The sequence below is a fragment of the Simochromis diagramma genome, unplaced genomic scaffold (assembly GCF_900408965.1).
Source record: "Simochromis diagramma unplaced genomic scaffold, fSimDia1.1 OVJJ01000426.1, whole genome shotgun sequence".
NCBI lineage: Eukaryota > Metazoa > Chordata > Actinopteri > Cichliformes > Cichlidae > Simochromis > Simochromis diagramma.
In genome coordinates, this window is record NW_024387170.1 from 1,099,623 (window position 1) to 1,115,653 (window position 16,031).

The window sequence follows — 16,031 nt, forward strand, 5'->3', positions numbered from 1 at the left end:
CCAAGACTGTGAAACAGTCTCCTGTCCCATGTTTAGCTGACTTTGTCGACTTTCTTTTTTTAGAGCAGTTAAAAATATTTCATCTAACAGGGCTTTTTGTTGATATTTTCAATAGATGGTGATCCATCTACCATATGATCCATCTACCATATGCTGAAGTTTATCCACAAATGGTGCAAGTCTAAGCATGGCTGTCAAGAAGCCATTGTTAAGGAAATGAGAAAAGACTGAGGCCTGCCAAATTACATGAGGACTGGACCGAAATCAGAGATCTAGGGATGAATCTAAATTTGAAAACTCTGGTTAAAATTGTCATCAGTATATACGGAGGAGATAAGGAGAAAAATGCAAGAGCAAATGTCCACAGCCATCTGGAAAACACACTGCAAGCCCTGTCACAGTTTGGGGCTCCATTTCACCCACTGGTGTTGGGGATCTTGTCAAAACTGATGGAATTATGAAAAAGTGCCATCTGATTTGGATGTACTGTGCAATACCATCTGGAAAGAATTGGAAATGGCTTCATTTTTCAGTGTGGCAGTGATCTGACTCACACTGTCAGTGTATCAAAGCTTGGATAGCATGTAGATGCATCCTCAATCATCCAGGTAAGAAAACCCTAGAAAGTTGATTCTGTTCATCTGGACGTAGCGTTTTCAGTTTGAGAAACATTTCATCACTCGTGCAAGTTACTTCTTCAGTCTCCGCTGACTGCAGGTTTCCCCAGCTTTATAAACATTTGCATAAATAGTACATACACACAACTTGATCAAGCAGAGAAAGACATCTTTACAAAAGAATTGAACTTTACTGTCATGCTGAGATAAATTCTACTAGTGGAACTGATCACAGTCACAGAATCAGCTAAAGCAAAAAGGTTTTGGTCTGTATCAGCAATGCAAAGCATCCAACATAACATCGAAAAGGCACTTGTGTAATAAGGACTGAGCCATCATCGTTGCAGCAGATAAGGGTAGGTGCACAGTTTTGTTAAACCATACTGAGTATCATGAGAAAATTTTGCCACTGCGTAGTGACAACAATAGTTGAACCCCTGAAGCAAGACCAGGTGGTGGCTACAAGAAAAGGGTGATACATTGTCTGGAGCAGGTACAGGACAATGCTACTGACCAGAACTCATACCAGATTAAACCCAGGAGGCGCTATGCAAGGTCAATATGATTTACCTAAGATTCATAAACACCTGTGTACCAACTTTGTTAAAATACATACAGTATTTGTGTATTGGTGTTCTTGGTTCTGCAACTGAATACAGTTCACTTTACTTACTTAGCACTATACCATAACAACAGTTGCCTCTATGTGCTTTATATTGTATGGTCTTTACTAGAGATGGACCGATCCGATATTACATATCAGTATCGGTCCGATACTGACCTAAATGACTGGATCGGATATCGGAAAGAAATACAAAATGTAATCCGATCCATTAAATATCAAAAAAGCACCTCACAAAACTGGCGACACGGCGTAACTCGGCTCATAACCGTAGCACGTGGGAGCAGTGTGGTCACGTGATAGAGCGGCTGTGTGTATTTGGAGCCTCGCTACCAAACCAGCATTTCATCTTCGAGGAAGTGATCCCAGAGAGAAGTAAAGCAAGTGTGTAAGTTCATCTCTGAATCTTTGTAAAGCATTCCCACGTTAAGCTTAACAACCGATATATGGAGCGACTGCCTCTCGCTCTCTCCTGCTGCTACTTCAATCATTAAACTGATCAATGATCAGCTGATCGGCTTTTCTGTCGTGAGTCTGTCTCTCTTCTTTGTTTTTGGCCCACTTTGCACCAGAAAGAGGAAACCAGCGGCTGAACAACAGCAGCACATTTAAGCTTGATAAGCTGTTGTTAGAATTTATTTAATATTACTTTCTAGACCAGGATCTTTTTGTAAGCAGCTGACGGCTGGTAACTGTGCAGGGGCGGATCTAGCACCGATAATACCGATAGGGCATTAACAGGGAAAAGGGGGCACAAAGACATACTTTTCTTTCTTATTCTCATTTAAAATGTCGAGCTTTTAATAAATAATTATCTGAATCTCACACCCAAAGTTTTAATCTGATGTAAAATGTATAGAAGTCCATTACTGTATATAGTAACTGTTAAGTCTAATATACCCTAGTAAGCTATACTACTTTTTCCTTTGGGAAGATACCATCTGTGCAGTCTGCAAATCTGTTGAAGAAAGATGTTGAATCTATTTAATTATTCTTGAAAAATAATTTATTTCTGTGCATTTTTTTTCCCCACTGCATCAAATTAAGGTTGATTACATCGATTAAGCATCATGAGGTGGAGGGTGGGCGGTGGTTCCCTATTTTTTTTTGCTGGGAGTTTGCAACCCTGTTAGTTAGGCTGCTTAATATTTCTGCTAAGTACTCTTTAAAATACCAGAATAGGGAGGATTGTGCAGGTTTAAGTTTATTAGATTGATCAGTTTTGCTGAACTATGAAATATTTTGTTGTATTTTTTACATACAGGTATAACAGAATAGCTTTAGTGTTGTTGTTTATTTAAACTTGAGTATGAACTTATACAAAAAGCAGCAAGATATTAAAAAAAACATTTTTATTGATTAAAAAACACTATATCGGATTCATATCGGTATCGGCAGATATCCAAATTTATGATATTGATATCGGTATCGGACATAAAAAAGTGGTATCGTGCCACCTCTAGTCTTTACCCTACAAAGAGAAAAGGGAGACCTGAGTAAAAATCCAATCTGAGTGAGTACTACAATTTACAGAATCACACATACTCAGTGGACAAGCATCAAATAAACCACAGAGGATACAAAAGATGACAGGCTAGTTTCTCAGCCTTAGCCTTCTTAGTTTCTTTCTTTAATCTTGCCATCGTTATTGGGGAATATTAATTTCCATGTATTATACGTTGGGGAAACTAAACAACCTCTGGCTAAGGGGATGGCACGACACAGAAGAGCTTCCTCATCAGGCCAGAAGTCTGCAGTTTATGTACACCAACAGGCCAGTGGACACTCTTTCAGTGGTGAAGATGTGCAATTCCTGGACAAGGAGGAACGCTGGTTTGAGCGCGGAGTCAAGAACGTCATTTATGTGGAAAGGGAGTAAACATCTCTGAACTAAAGGTACATCTTTCATCATCTCACAATTTTGTGATTGCAGCCATTCCCCAACTCTCTGTGATTGGTACTCTAGATTATTGATCAATGGTCGTGACAATTTAGCCCAACAACAGTAATGAGATGAACTCATGCCACATTGTTAGTTTTGGTCATTATGCAAATGAGATATTCTAACATTGAGGAACCCTGCAGTCAGCCTGCACTGAAGTCACTCGGATGAGTAACGAAACATTTCTCCTAATGCAAAGAAAATGTGCTTTCTGGCATCACTAAATAGAAAACACACTCAAAGCCTGGACCTCAATATTATTGAATGTGTGTGGGATTATCTTGACAAAGAATGGAACAAAAAACAGCCAACATCAAAGGAGAGTTTTAAAATGTTCTTCAAGAAGCCTGGAGAAGTATACCTGACAACTTCAAAAAATTACAAGAACACTGTCTTGTCTCAGAGAGTTCAGGTTATGTTGAAGAACAAAGGTGGTCATACCAAATACTGACTTTCAAGCTTGTTAGAATTACATACGCATGGGGCGATCGTGGCTCAAGAGTTGGGAGTTTGCCTTGTAATCGAGACGTCGCCGGTTCGAGCTCCGACAGTCTCAGTCGTTGTGTCCTTGGGCGAGACACTTCTTGGTGGTGGTCAGAGGGCCTCTGTCAGTGCGTCCCAGGGCAGCTGTGGCTACAATGTAGCTTACCATCACCAGTGTGAATGACTGGATGTGTGAAGCGCTTTACAAATACAGGCTATTTACATAAACTGTGTTCTTGCCTTACATAGCCTACTGTATTTCCATGTATGTTTACACATTTCAAGAAATTGCTGCACTTGTTTCCAAGTTTCCTAACAAAGTATAAAGCCTTTTGCATTGTTCTGTAATTGTAGTCAAGTCATTTGACATGACCCAACATCGGACACTGATTCTGTCAAGGCCAATAGGCAGGATGAACTCAAGCACAGGACTCTGGAGATCAAAGTTGAGTCCATTTGGATATATATCTAAAATAACAAGGTGCAAAAAGGGAAAATAGTGCTCCAGGCGTCCAAAGATACTATTTTATTATTCTCTTAACATGCATGAGTGACCTGTTTAGGGTTAGGTGTCTACCTGGAGAAATTGCAGCTCCATAAACTTTATAGTATGTACAGGAAATATAAAGAAGAAATATGAGGAGGAAGATGCGCAGGAGAGAATGTGAGACAAAAAGACATGATGGAAAAACAAACAAGTCGAGGTAAGAGTAACATGAAGGGAAGGTGACAAAGGAGAAAATAAAGAGGGGCATGAAAAGACTCAACCGAACAAGAGAAAAGATTCCAGAACATCAGCTCGCCTCCATTCCTCAGCTTCCTCACTCTCTCCGTTATCAGATGAGTCTCGCCTACCCTGTCATGGCTGACTGATCGAGGCAGCCCATCACAATTGCCACCAGCCCGCTTCCATGATGTAAATAACCTCCCTGCTGGTTCAAGGTGGTACGTCACTCCAGCTCCATTAGTGTATTTTATTATCACATGAATGGGGGATAGAAGTGGGGGTCTGTAAGGAGGACATAGAGTAGAACTGGGGGTGTTGGGGTATGGGTAAGGAGAGAGGATGTCTACCACACTGAGAATGAGGCAGGAAAAATGGAGATGACCAAGAGCGATTAGGAAAGATAGAGGAAGAGTGAGAGAGAAATAATGCCGAATGACAGAGAGAAGCAATCTAAAGGAGACAGATGGGCTTGAAAACAGAAAAGGAGGGACGCGGCTGACATGGGAAGGTGTGTCCATCTGTATGTGTGTGCGTGCTGGCCTTGACTGCGTTGTCACTGTGACAGTGAATAATGGGAAAGCATGGCTTCCTCCAGACGTGATCAAATATTTTTACATCAGTCTTCACTTACCAATAAAATCTATCTCACAGATTTTTTGGTTAAATCAGCTGCTGAACCACCAGGTATATATTTATGTATCTAAAACACTAAAGGCTTTTACAGCTTCCACTTCCACTAAGATAACTAAACGTGTGGATTTCATATGTTTTGCAGCTGCGTTGTTACATTGCTTGTCTAAATTATAATGTACCTCCTCCACATATATTCTTGTATTTGATATGATAATGATCATTTATTGTCAGTGTGTATACGGTTCAGAGAACACTGGCTCACCCCCTGCTCGTATTTTTCCTGAAAAGCTTCAACAGGGCCAGTCTGTGAAATAAAGGCAATGAAACAAGGTTGGAGCACAGCGATAATGCAGCTGATAGCGTCACTCATGCTTCACCTCTCTGTCACTGTCTCACTTGCCCCATAATCTGGTCCCCATCCTTCCCCACCACCAGAACCTCCTCTGAATTTCAAAGGGAAAAAAATTGCCTTCAGTGGTCAGATCTATCTGATCCTATCGCTTTTCTCACTGGCTTTAATGTAAGCAGATTCTCAATCAGCCAGGATGAATCCAATCAAGGAGAAGGGGGGAGGCGCAACAATCTAGGCTACTTTTTTCCAGTGACTGCTGCAGGCCAGGAGATTAGAGGACAGAAGGAGCGAGGGGAGGGGGGTTAAAAGACAGAGTTCCTATGTGGAAGAAGAAGGCTTTCATTCAGGGACACAACACTAAATCACACGCATTCATCACCTTCACCTCCATTTATCTAACCTCCTTTTGACCCCTTTTTAGATATGGAAATGGTAATTTCCTATTTCTAATTCTACCACATGGACACCAACTAGAATGGGAAGAGGCACAGTCTTCGCCAAATCAACATAACTACTGGTTGATTTATCCTCAAACTTTCCTCCCTCCTTCCCTCCGCCACCGACGCCCGGTGACGGCTCTCCTTCCTCTCATCTCTCATTTCTAAAGCTTAACTTCATTGTCTCAAGCCCCTCTCTGCTTTCATCTTAAGACAAAGATTTATGTAAATCTTTGGGCCAGCGTTAATGCGGAGCGCCGTGTGTGAAATAGCATCCCTAAATCGTGGCATTGTTGTTGAAAATGACAAGGCAGGCCCGTTAATCCTACAATGCGATCATCCAAATGTGTCATAATGCTGTGTGTAGGCAGGCAAATCTGAATATCAAAAAGACACAGTGCACCTCTTATACTGCGCCTTCAGGACTTGCAGCACTAACTCCCTCTTTTTCCTTCTCTGCCATTTTTTCTTAAAGAAGTCACCCCGCCGATCACTTTCCTAGCATTCAGAACAAGGACTCAAATATATAAGATGTTACAGAGCATAAATCCTCATCACATTTAGCTGGTTTTCCCACATATGGAGATTTGATTCAGTCAGATAATGACACACTATCTGGGTAATCACCTAAGTGGCTGTGATTGTGAGCTGAAATAAATCGATAGCTTCTCCTTTGTCACTAAGATTTATTTATTTCAGAGACAGCGATGTGAGGCTTTGTGTCGGAACAATGCACAGATACAATAAGAAACAAATGACTGCAGCAACACGCTGAGTCAAGTCACTGCACGTATAAAGCACGTAGCTAACAATTAGCTAACTTCTCTTCCTAGGTTTGCAACGTGAAGATGAGGCAGCGGTGCTTCTTCCTCTTATTTGTGATTCTGGGAAAAGTCTCGAGGGCAGAAACTGACAGTGAAAGTGTGGCACAGATAGCCGTGTTTTTGGAAAGAGCCGTGAAATAGGCACGACAACCGATTGGACAAGGGACGAGGCCGGTGAATGATAATGTTAATAATTAGCAGACACGTTGAGAGAATCCTCCTCGATTGGCTATTAAACCTCTGCCATAATTAAGCAGATGGCCCCAGGTTCTCTGCCCCTTTCCTCGCAGCTTTGTGACACCTTCTCATCTGACCCTTCTTTTTCAGTCTCCGCCACACCTCTCTACTTCCATGCTTCATTCCTCTGCCATCCAATCAGGGAGGAGCCCTCGGGGGGATTTTGTCAGGGAGAATAGCACCGTTGATCTTAAAGGCTTAAGACCCTACTGTACCTGTCAACAGTGTGGCTTTGGTGCTGACGACCAGCAGCTTAAGTCATTTGAAGTTGCTTTTTTATAACGAGAAGGGAGGAGGCGCTGCGTGTGCTGACAGCCAGTCAGGGTCTTGAAATAATTCCATCCCTCGGAATAACCAGAGGTGTCTGTCTGCCTTAATCCCCCCCACTGCTCACACACTTTTAGGTAGTTCTAAAAGCAGGTTAAGGGGTTGATAATAGCAGAGAGGGGAGCAGCCTGGTCTGTAGTTTTGTAGTCCAGCAGAACACTCGTTAACTCAAATTAAAACAATAGTGTATCCCAGTTGTTAGGATTTGTGATAACATAATATCCTCTTAACATTCACCAGACCCATCTAGGGCTAGAGGTAAGGCTTGGTTAAGATCCTCCACATTTATTGTATTTTCATTGTAAATGGAAAAAACTGTCAAATTAGAATAAATGTAACATTTTCTGCAAGGAGCAATTGAAAAACAGTAAATATGTGTGTGTGTGTGTGTGTGTGTGTGTGTGTGTGTGTGTGTGTGTGTGTGTGTGTGTGTTAGTCACATTTTGTCAAAAAAGTTTCTGCTTTTCTTTCCGACCAGATGTTCCAGAGACAAACTATTCACATCAAACACAGATATCTCCGTAATATCCACTCGATCATCCTCGATTAATTTTATGTCAATTAAACCATTAATTAAATCACGATTGTTCAATGTTTGCTTGGGAGGCCTTGGAATTTAGGCATTATTTTTGCCTGCAATGCATGCCTGTGTTAAAATGAATGATTAGATTTTTAATCTCTTTCCTCAGCAAGCCTTCACTCCTTCCTTTTCTCCGTTTCTTCCCCTCTTATTGGGTCTCATTACTTTGCTTTCACTGTCTTTCTCTTGGCTGGGATAATCCCCCCTGTAGGGGACTTCAAAGTGCAGGCCGGCCAGGGAAAAGCCTTAATTACCCATTTGCCTTGAAACTCAAGCCAAATCACAACTCGCTTGGGTCTGTCCAACGCCGCATTCCTACCTCCCTCGGTCTAATTGTGGGTCTGGATTTCTTTTTCACCCTCTTCTCTGCTGTGGAATTGGAAAGAAGAAATTAAATCAAAATAAGAGGGAAAATGTAAAAATTTTGAAGCAGGTGATGAGAGAATTAATGACCTCATTTTAGGGACTGATTTTCCCCGTGTGTTGCCTTTCTAAGAAGACGGAGAGGCTGATGCACAGATGTATTATCTTAGCAGCTATCGTGTAGATTTATGTATTTTCATTGTAAACGCTGCCACTCACAGTCGCAGGAGTGCAGGGCTTTGAGAGACGGAAACAACAAAACGATCTCCTCTTGTCTGGTTTGCGCTTCTTTTATTAGAAAAACAACACTTCCTCTGTGTCTTTGAATGCAATTTAATTACTCTGACTTGTCATTTGTTCACTGTCGTATCTGAAACATATTGAGCCTCTGTGATTGATTACAGGGTTCAACATTTTAACAGGTAGCAGTGCCACCTCTTGTGTGGCACACTCGTTTTGACAAAGGATGTGAGTCAGCAGCAAGAGAAAATATGGTTATTGTCAAATTCGATGAATAAACTGGATGTTATATTTTCACTGAAGGTGTACTTGTAGTAATTAAAATGGGGATTGAAGTATGCTCCCACGTTCAGTGATTCTGTTTATATTATCATATTATCAATAAGGTATATGTTTTGTCCACTTTCTTGATAAATAAATGTAGTGCTTAAAATGTTGTATGTATGTATAGTTTATCTGTGAAGGCCTGTTTGTACTGTTTCCACTGTAGTTTTAACTACAGATGCAAAAAATTACACTTGACAACAAAACTAGACTAAATCACAATATACGATTTTTACTTATTGATTATCTTGGTCCAAAAAAATAAATCAGAGCGCCTCTGCTTTCAGTTGGTGTGTGTGTGTTTGTGTGTGTGTGTGTGTGTGTGTGTGTGTGTGTGTGTGTGTGTGTGTGTTTTGTCAAATTAAACTGAAAAGAGACTGAAAATAGAAGTGAAATGAGATGAGAGTCTATACTGTGCAGTTATTTATGATATTATCATTTTTCATTATTTACATAATTTTCAGTTCATTTTTAAATACGTTATTATTCATTTAAAATACTATTTTATATGCTGTGATCGTCCAGTGTAATCATGTCGACAGAGTAATAAAGTATATTGTTTAACACTTGATTAAATTAGGTAAAATATTAAAGTTATTTATGAGTTGCACTGACATTATTTTTTATCATGTTGTATAATTACATTTTAAATATTCAATAATGACTCCGTGTGGAAAATAGCAAACAAACAAACTTTGATGAGTTGACTGGTTTCAGTGGTCTTGATTAAAAAAGCAGAAGCAGACAGAGGAAGTCTGAAAGTCACGTTTACTGTAATCAGCCAATGGCATCCACAGGCCGGACCTCAGCGATGTAACAGCAGCCTTTGAGTTTGTGTATTTAAATAAAGGAACTTTGAAAACAGCATTACAACCCTACTCCACATAAGCCCCTCCCCTCTGCTTTCAAACATTATTACATACCAACAGTGACAGCGTCTCACTTCATTCTGCGTTGTATTTTCAGAACTATATTTATCAGTGTGTTTCAGCACAAACATGAGGAAAGCTGCCAGTATGGCATTTTTGATTGATTGTGAATACAGGAAATGTGTGCTATCACAGCTCCAAGCGTTTGCTTTAGCGCTGTGCTCGCTGGCTGTGTTCCTGGGATTGTGGTTTCTGTGGTCCACTGCTGCAGTGCTAATTGTGCGTAGTTGTAATTTACACTCAATGTTTTCAGAGCTTTAGTAAATTAGTTAAGAATGCATGAGAGGCTGATGACTTCATTGTGCTTTTCTGTTGGTGTTTTTGTTATTTGTTTGACTTTTTCCTGTGGTCACTTTGTGTTTAACCAGCTCAAAGAACAAACTGAGACAAACAACCAAAGGATAAAGAAACGTAACAGCTTGTATTTGTGCTCTGTTCTCATGCCGAGAAATATCAACGTGGGAGGCGTGTGCCTGAAAACTGACATGGAGGTCACAAAGGTCAAACAGAACAGCCACGTCCACCCTCTTCCCCAAAACACAGGGAATTCACTGCCAGTGCCAGTTAGAAATCACAAAAAGTCAAAGAAAATGAAAAACAGCGTCATCATAAAAAACTATGTACAACCAATGGAGCAGTAAACAAAACATCAGTGTGTGTTTTTGTCGCAAAAAGGCTGCTTAACAACCTTTATTTCATCCCATTCTGTACAACATGATTCATTACAACAGTACAAATTCATCAGGTTCTGTTTGTCCCACACAGCGAGAGGAGAAACAGGCTGTGACAGCCCGTCGTTGGATTGGGATGTGTCATTAAACGCACCGGCCCCTCTGCATCCCCATATAAGATCAACACATCTTGAGGTACTCACAGTACCCTATTCACAAAGGATGCACATAGTCTACAAGGTTTTTTTTTTCAGTTTGTTTTTTTAAAAGACAAGCTCCGTAGGAATGACAGCAAGTGCCTACACATGTATTTCAAACCATCCATGAAGAATACTCCGTTCCAGAAGAAGAAAAATAGATACAAGTCAGGATTCTCAGTGTGTTTTTTCCTGAAAAAAATGGGACCCACCCTCCACCCTACTGTCAAATCCAAGTGTGTTACAGCTCAGTATTTTTTTAATTCATTTATTTTATAATTTTTTAATTTAATTACACCCAAGGCAGAATAAAAGTTACTAAAATTGAAGACTTTTACAATTACAGTGACAAAAACAGTTTAAGAGACCCACAATTTAAACTGGACTGTAACGTAAAAAGAATTAAAAAAACAACCTTTTTATAGTCTTGTAAAATGCCCAGGCATTCTCCAATATTACAAATACTGGTATACTTTTACAGTAAACAACAAAAATGTAATATATATTCATATATATTTATATACTAAAACCCCATCACCAAAAGAAAAAAGAACACAAGAAAGGAAAAACAATGTACACGTTGCCACTTTGGCATTCAGAGAAAGTTTCAAAGCAAACCTGAAAGAAATGTTTCAAACTCACATACACACACATATTATTTTTACCCTTGTATCAATACTGTAAACTTATTTTAAGACAGAGTGCACTAAATTCTGATCTTCTTAGTTACTGCTTTTCCTGATTTTTGTCCAGTCTCTTCCCTAACTCTTTGTGTGGCTTTTTGTCCTCTTCTTGACTTTTCTGTTGAGGGACAGACTCGTTTCATATAACTCTCTATATAGGTTTGTGCCTTTATATGTACATATGAATACATATATACACACACAGACACATTGATGTTGTGCTGGGTACTCGTCATTGTAAACTCAGCATTGTTACGTTTGTATTAATTTAGATTTTTCTGTTTAACGGTCACATTACACAGTAAAGTTGATACGTTTTAGCTTTCGTTTAATTTGTTACTTCATAACAAATGTTGCATTTGTCAAAGATAATAAATAGGAAGGTCATTGGTCAAGGCACACTCATGTCAATTTGAACGGCAGTACAAAAACTGTCCCAAATAAATTATTATTATTCTTAATTTACAGTGCCAACATTGGGAAAGACAAGCCTAGCAACCTTGGGCACTTTAGTACCAGGTGATCCCAAGCTCCAGGCCCTTTAGTACATTTCTGTACGTGTGCGTCTGTTGTTCAGAGCTGCGAGTTCGTACACTGACAAAAGTGCCATTATGAAGGTGAAAAGGGCTTAAAGAAAACTGATTCATGGTTTTTAAAATAACAACAGGACATGAGGCAAACTGATAAATTAATTTTATTATTTCAGCACTCAACTAACAATCAATAATTTAAATTTCTAGAGAGGTGGCTTCATCAATCAAACTGTACAAGCACTAGAATGCAATAAGTCCAAATTTACTACTAATGCAAGTTCAACAAATTGTCATGTATTTTAGCACAAAATGCATAGGGATCTGGCTATTATTATTATTTTTATTATTTTAGAAATAAAACTTTGAGGTCTTAACATCCACTAGGTTGCCAGTGACCTGTTTAGGCTTCACGTGCACTGTTTCTATGTAATTTTTGCTTATGCAAATCTAAATGTAAATTTCTTAATGACCCTTCCATCACAAGATTGCCATCCATGTGTGCCAAATACATACAGATTCCATACAAAGTGGAAGAATTGAACCTAATCATAAGATTAAAGAGGACACTTGTGAGCTGGTGGATGTTAAGGCTAAAACTTTAGCCACGTGAGGGGTAAAACTGTCTCTAATGATTACAACCTATGATGAAATAAATGCTTTGCAAGTTGTTTGCCACGGGGCAACACAGGAGTGAACAGGTAAATAAAGGAAAGTAGTACAGTTTACCCTGAGATGTCCCTGTGTTCTCTCGGTCTCATTGTTCTATTTCTTGCTACGCGTACTCGTCATGGCTTCGTGCTCTCTCCTAATAAATAACACAGATCATATGGCTTCATGCAAAAGAGTGCATGGGTGTATGAATGTAGATGAGATGGTATTAACACAAAACAAAGGGAAAGATGTTGTAGCGTTGTCGGAGCTCGGCACTATGTACCAGTCAGCAGCTGCCTTACCTATCATCAGCTTCTTGTGGCTGGTTAGGGTGTTTTCATGAGGAGACGGGTTTACGAACCTTGGGATCCTCTTTCATTTTACATTTATCGTCAAATATGACACTCGGTGCTATATATCCAATTATATTGACATGTTTTACAGTCAGTTCATGCTACAATGCCAAAGGATTGTTGTTCGCGTATCACATAAAATAGACTAATTCTAGCATTCTCAGTTAACACCACTTTCAAATTGAAGATTGATTCAGCTTTTCAAGAAATTACACATTTAGCTTAATATACAATTTCCTACAAGAAGTGGCCAAAAACAAAAAGAGACAAAATGGATTTGTGTCCTCTAAGGAACTCTCAGGATATCACGTGGGTTTAAAAAAAACAGTAATGCAAAAGAAAACAATAAAAAAAATTCTAATAAAAATGTACCTGCACATGCCAAAATACAAAATCCAATAAATACAGAAATTATTGCACAGTTAAAGGCTCCATATATTTTATAACTCAACTGAAGGATTGTTTAAAAACGAATGCCACATAAGGCAGTTTAGACAGCTTCAGTTGATCTCTGTTTTCATGTTTTTTTTTTCTCAGTTGGCAGTTTATTTAATCAAAGACACAATTAAAATTAACCCAAAATTAATATCTTATAAAAAAAGTATCCAGCTACCCCTTTTTGTTATTTTGAAGTCAAAGAGTACGGAAACAGGGAATTAGCTTTAGGCCCTCTCTGTTTGTTCAAGTTTGACCTCACTGGTCATCAAATGTTCTCCATGCCACTTTTTCATATGTTTCTCCAGGGTGCTGTACACGCTGAAGGGCATTTGGCAAATGTCACAGCGATAGACCTCCTTACCAAGCTGGCCATGTGTCTTCATGTGGCGCGTGAGCTTGGAGCTCTGGGCACAGGCATAGTTGCACAGCTCACACTTGTAGGGCCTTTCACCAGTGTGACTACGCCGATGCACCGTCAGGTTGCTACAGTTCTTGAACACCTTACCACAGAACTCGCAGGTGTCGCACCTCCTGCTGTCCTTGGAACTAGGTCGACCTGGACCAGGGCCACCACCTAGATGAGGTGTGCTGCCCCCACTGGCGGTGCCGCTGCGGCCAGACAAACCCCCATCTAGCAAGTCACCTGGAGGGGTTGAGAAGCGCAGGCTGCCATTCTCTGAAGAGTGCTCAGAGGAGGTGGCAAAGGGCGATTGTCTGGAGTCACTGAAGCCTAGAAAAGGGTCTTTGATGAAGTGGCGTGAGGCAGCATAGCCAACCAACCACTGGGAGTACACATTCTCAGAAGGAATGTGGGGTACAGGGGGAATGTCCAAGTCCTTTTCTATCTTGATCCTCTTATTTGATGAGTTGGACAGGGTTGGGCTGGTAATGGGGGTGGGCTTACGGGGGAACAGACCTGAGAAAGAATCACCGGAGCCACAGTTCCGGCCATTAATGGTTGTCCTCTCCTGTTGGTGGTCATCTATTTCCCCAGCCACTGAATCCTCATCTCCAGTATCCCGCTGGCCATCCAGGGCTCTCTTAGAGAAGGGCACCCTTTTACGATTGTCAACTATCAAATTATTGTACTGCTGTATAGAATTGAGCCCCCCACCTTCCACTATCTTCTCAAGGCCAAGGGACGACTTCTCCTCTGACAGAGGTTTAGAACCATTCTCCCTGTTCCGGTAGAACTCAGACTCCATGCTAAAATTTGATTCTGGTCGACTCTCATTCTCAAGCTCCTCTTCCTCTTCCTCCTCTTCTTCCTCCTCGTTGCCTTCCCCCTGGAAATCACCATCACGGTTTTTCATGCCCTCACCTGGGACATCACTGGTGCCTGGTTCTGGGGAGCTCGTGGTGGATAAGCCATCATCTGAACGCCCCGTCAGGGATCCAGCCTTGTGCATGTGGGTCTTCATGTGGCGCTTCAGCTTGCTTGCCTGAGAGCAAGCGTGGTCACACAACTGGCACTTGTATGGTTTTTCTCCAGTATGGCTGCGCCGATGTACCACCAAGTTGCTCTGAAACTTGAAGGTTTTACCACAGAACTCACAGGACTTGATCTTGTTCTGCGTCTGGGGAGGGGTGGTGCTGTTTGGGGGCATTGGTGGCAATGGAGGAGTGCTCAGAAATGGCGATTTTGGCCCAGGCTGGAAGGGATTCGGGTTTAGTAGTCGATGCATAGGGTTAGGCCTGTTGGGTGATAATGGTGGTGTGGTGCTGTTAGTGTTCCCTGCTAACTCTCGTAACCGCCTGGAGAAGTCCATAGACTGGGACTCCATGGCCATAGGTGTTAGCCGCATCACCCTTTCAAAGGCACTGGGGTGCTGGGAGATGAGGCCCATTTCCTCTGCACTAAGGCGTTCCAGGCGATGGGGGTCCAGGTGATGGCGGGGAGGTGGAGTGACAAATGGAGGCGTACTGGGGAGACGGTTCTCTACAAAGCCTGGAGGAGGTTCACGGAGCAGGGGAGCTGTCATCCTCAGTAGGTGGAAAGGGTTGTTATCCCCTAGAAAGTTGGTGAGGGGGGACTGTGGGATGGAGTCATTGCCAATGGGTGGAGGCATAGTGAGGCGTGGGGTGAGGGTTGCGCTGGAGGGGCTGGACTCCAGGTAAATGCGAATGCCGTGGGTGTTCTGGGCATGCTGCAGCAGGAACCAGGCGCTGGGAAAGGGTTGCTTACAGGTGGTACATGTATAGCTTGAGGGCTCATCCCTTCCACCTGCAACAGACACAGAAACAATAAATTAAATATGTGAGCACAGATTCTTTTCTGTGAGATAGGCTACATTAATGTGACCTCATTCATGATTTTAATTGATTTTAACAATAACTTTTTAAAAACGTGTCCGCGTTGTGTAAAATTTTCTTGGCTGGAAGGCAGTGAGGTGCTGGAGTGTTTTATATTCTGCTTCGAACTGCTACTAGCTGCAAAGACTATGGGTACTCAGCTTGTCACATAAATTCTAATACTAATCATGTTTTGACAAGTGCATTTCCACAGTCACATTAGATCAGCACACACTCAATCCATGTACCAAGAGGTGCTCCCTTAGTCCAGGGACTCTCTCACTAACAACTGCTATTACAGTGTACTATATGTGGCTGCTGTGTGTTTGATAGATAAACCGTTATGTGTGTAAGCAGGCTAGATGATTTTCTCCAAGGATGACAGAAATAAAATGGCTAAAGTCATATTATTTAGGACAAGAATACTCATAGACAGAAAAATAAAATCATGTGTTTATCTGAATAAACTAATCTAAATCCTCAGTGTTTTATAACGTGGAGCAGAAAACACTACGTTGTGATTTCCTGTAACACTGAGCAGTCCAAGATTTGTTAAACCCTATTTAGGGCTGAACC

At 41.0% G+C, this 16,031-nt stretch overlaps 1 protein-coding gene across 1 annotated transcript in view; it reads right to left on the minus strand.

Moving 5' to 3' along the window:
- Positions 1 to 10,036: 10,036 nt before the first annotated feature.
- bcl11ba (BAF chromatin remodeling complex subunit BCL11B a) overlaps positions 10,037 to 16,031 on the minus strand; it is a 36,345-nt gene continuing 30,350 nt past the window's right edge. The window contains exon 3 of the mRNA XM_040049103.1: positions 10,037 to 15,387. Within this exon, the coding sequence (XP_039905037.1) occupies positions 13,388 to 15,387 (2,000 nt within the window). The 3' untranslated portion in view covers positions 10,037 to 13,387. The remainder of the gene's footprint in view (positions 15,388 to 16,031) is intronic.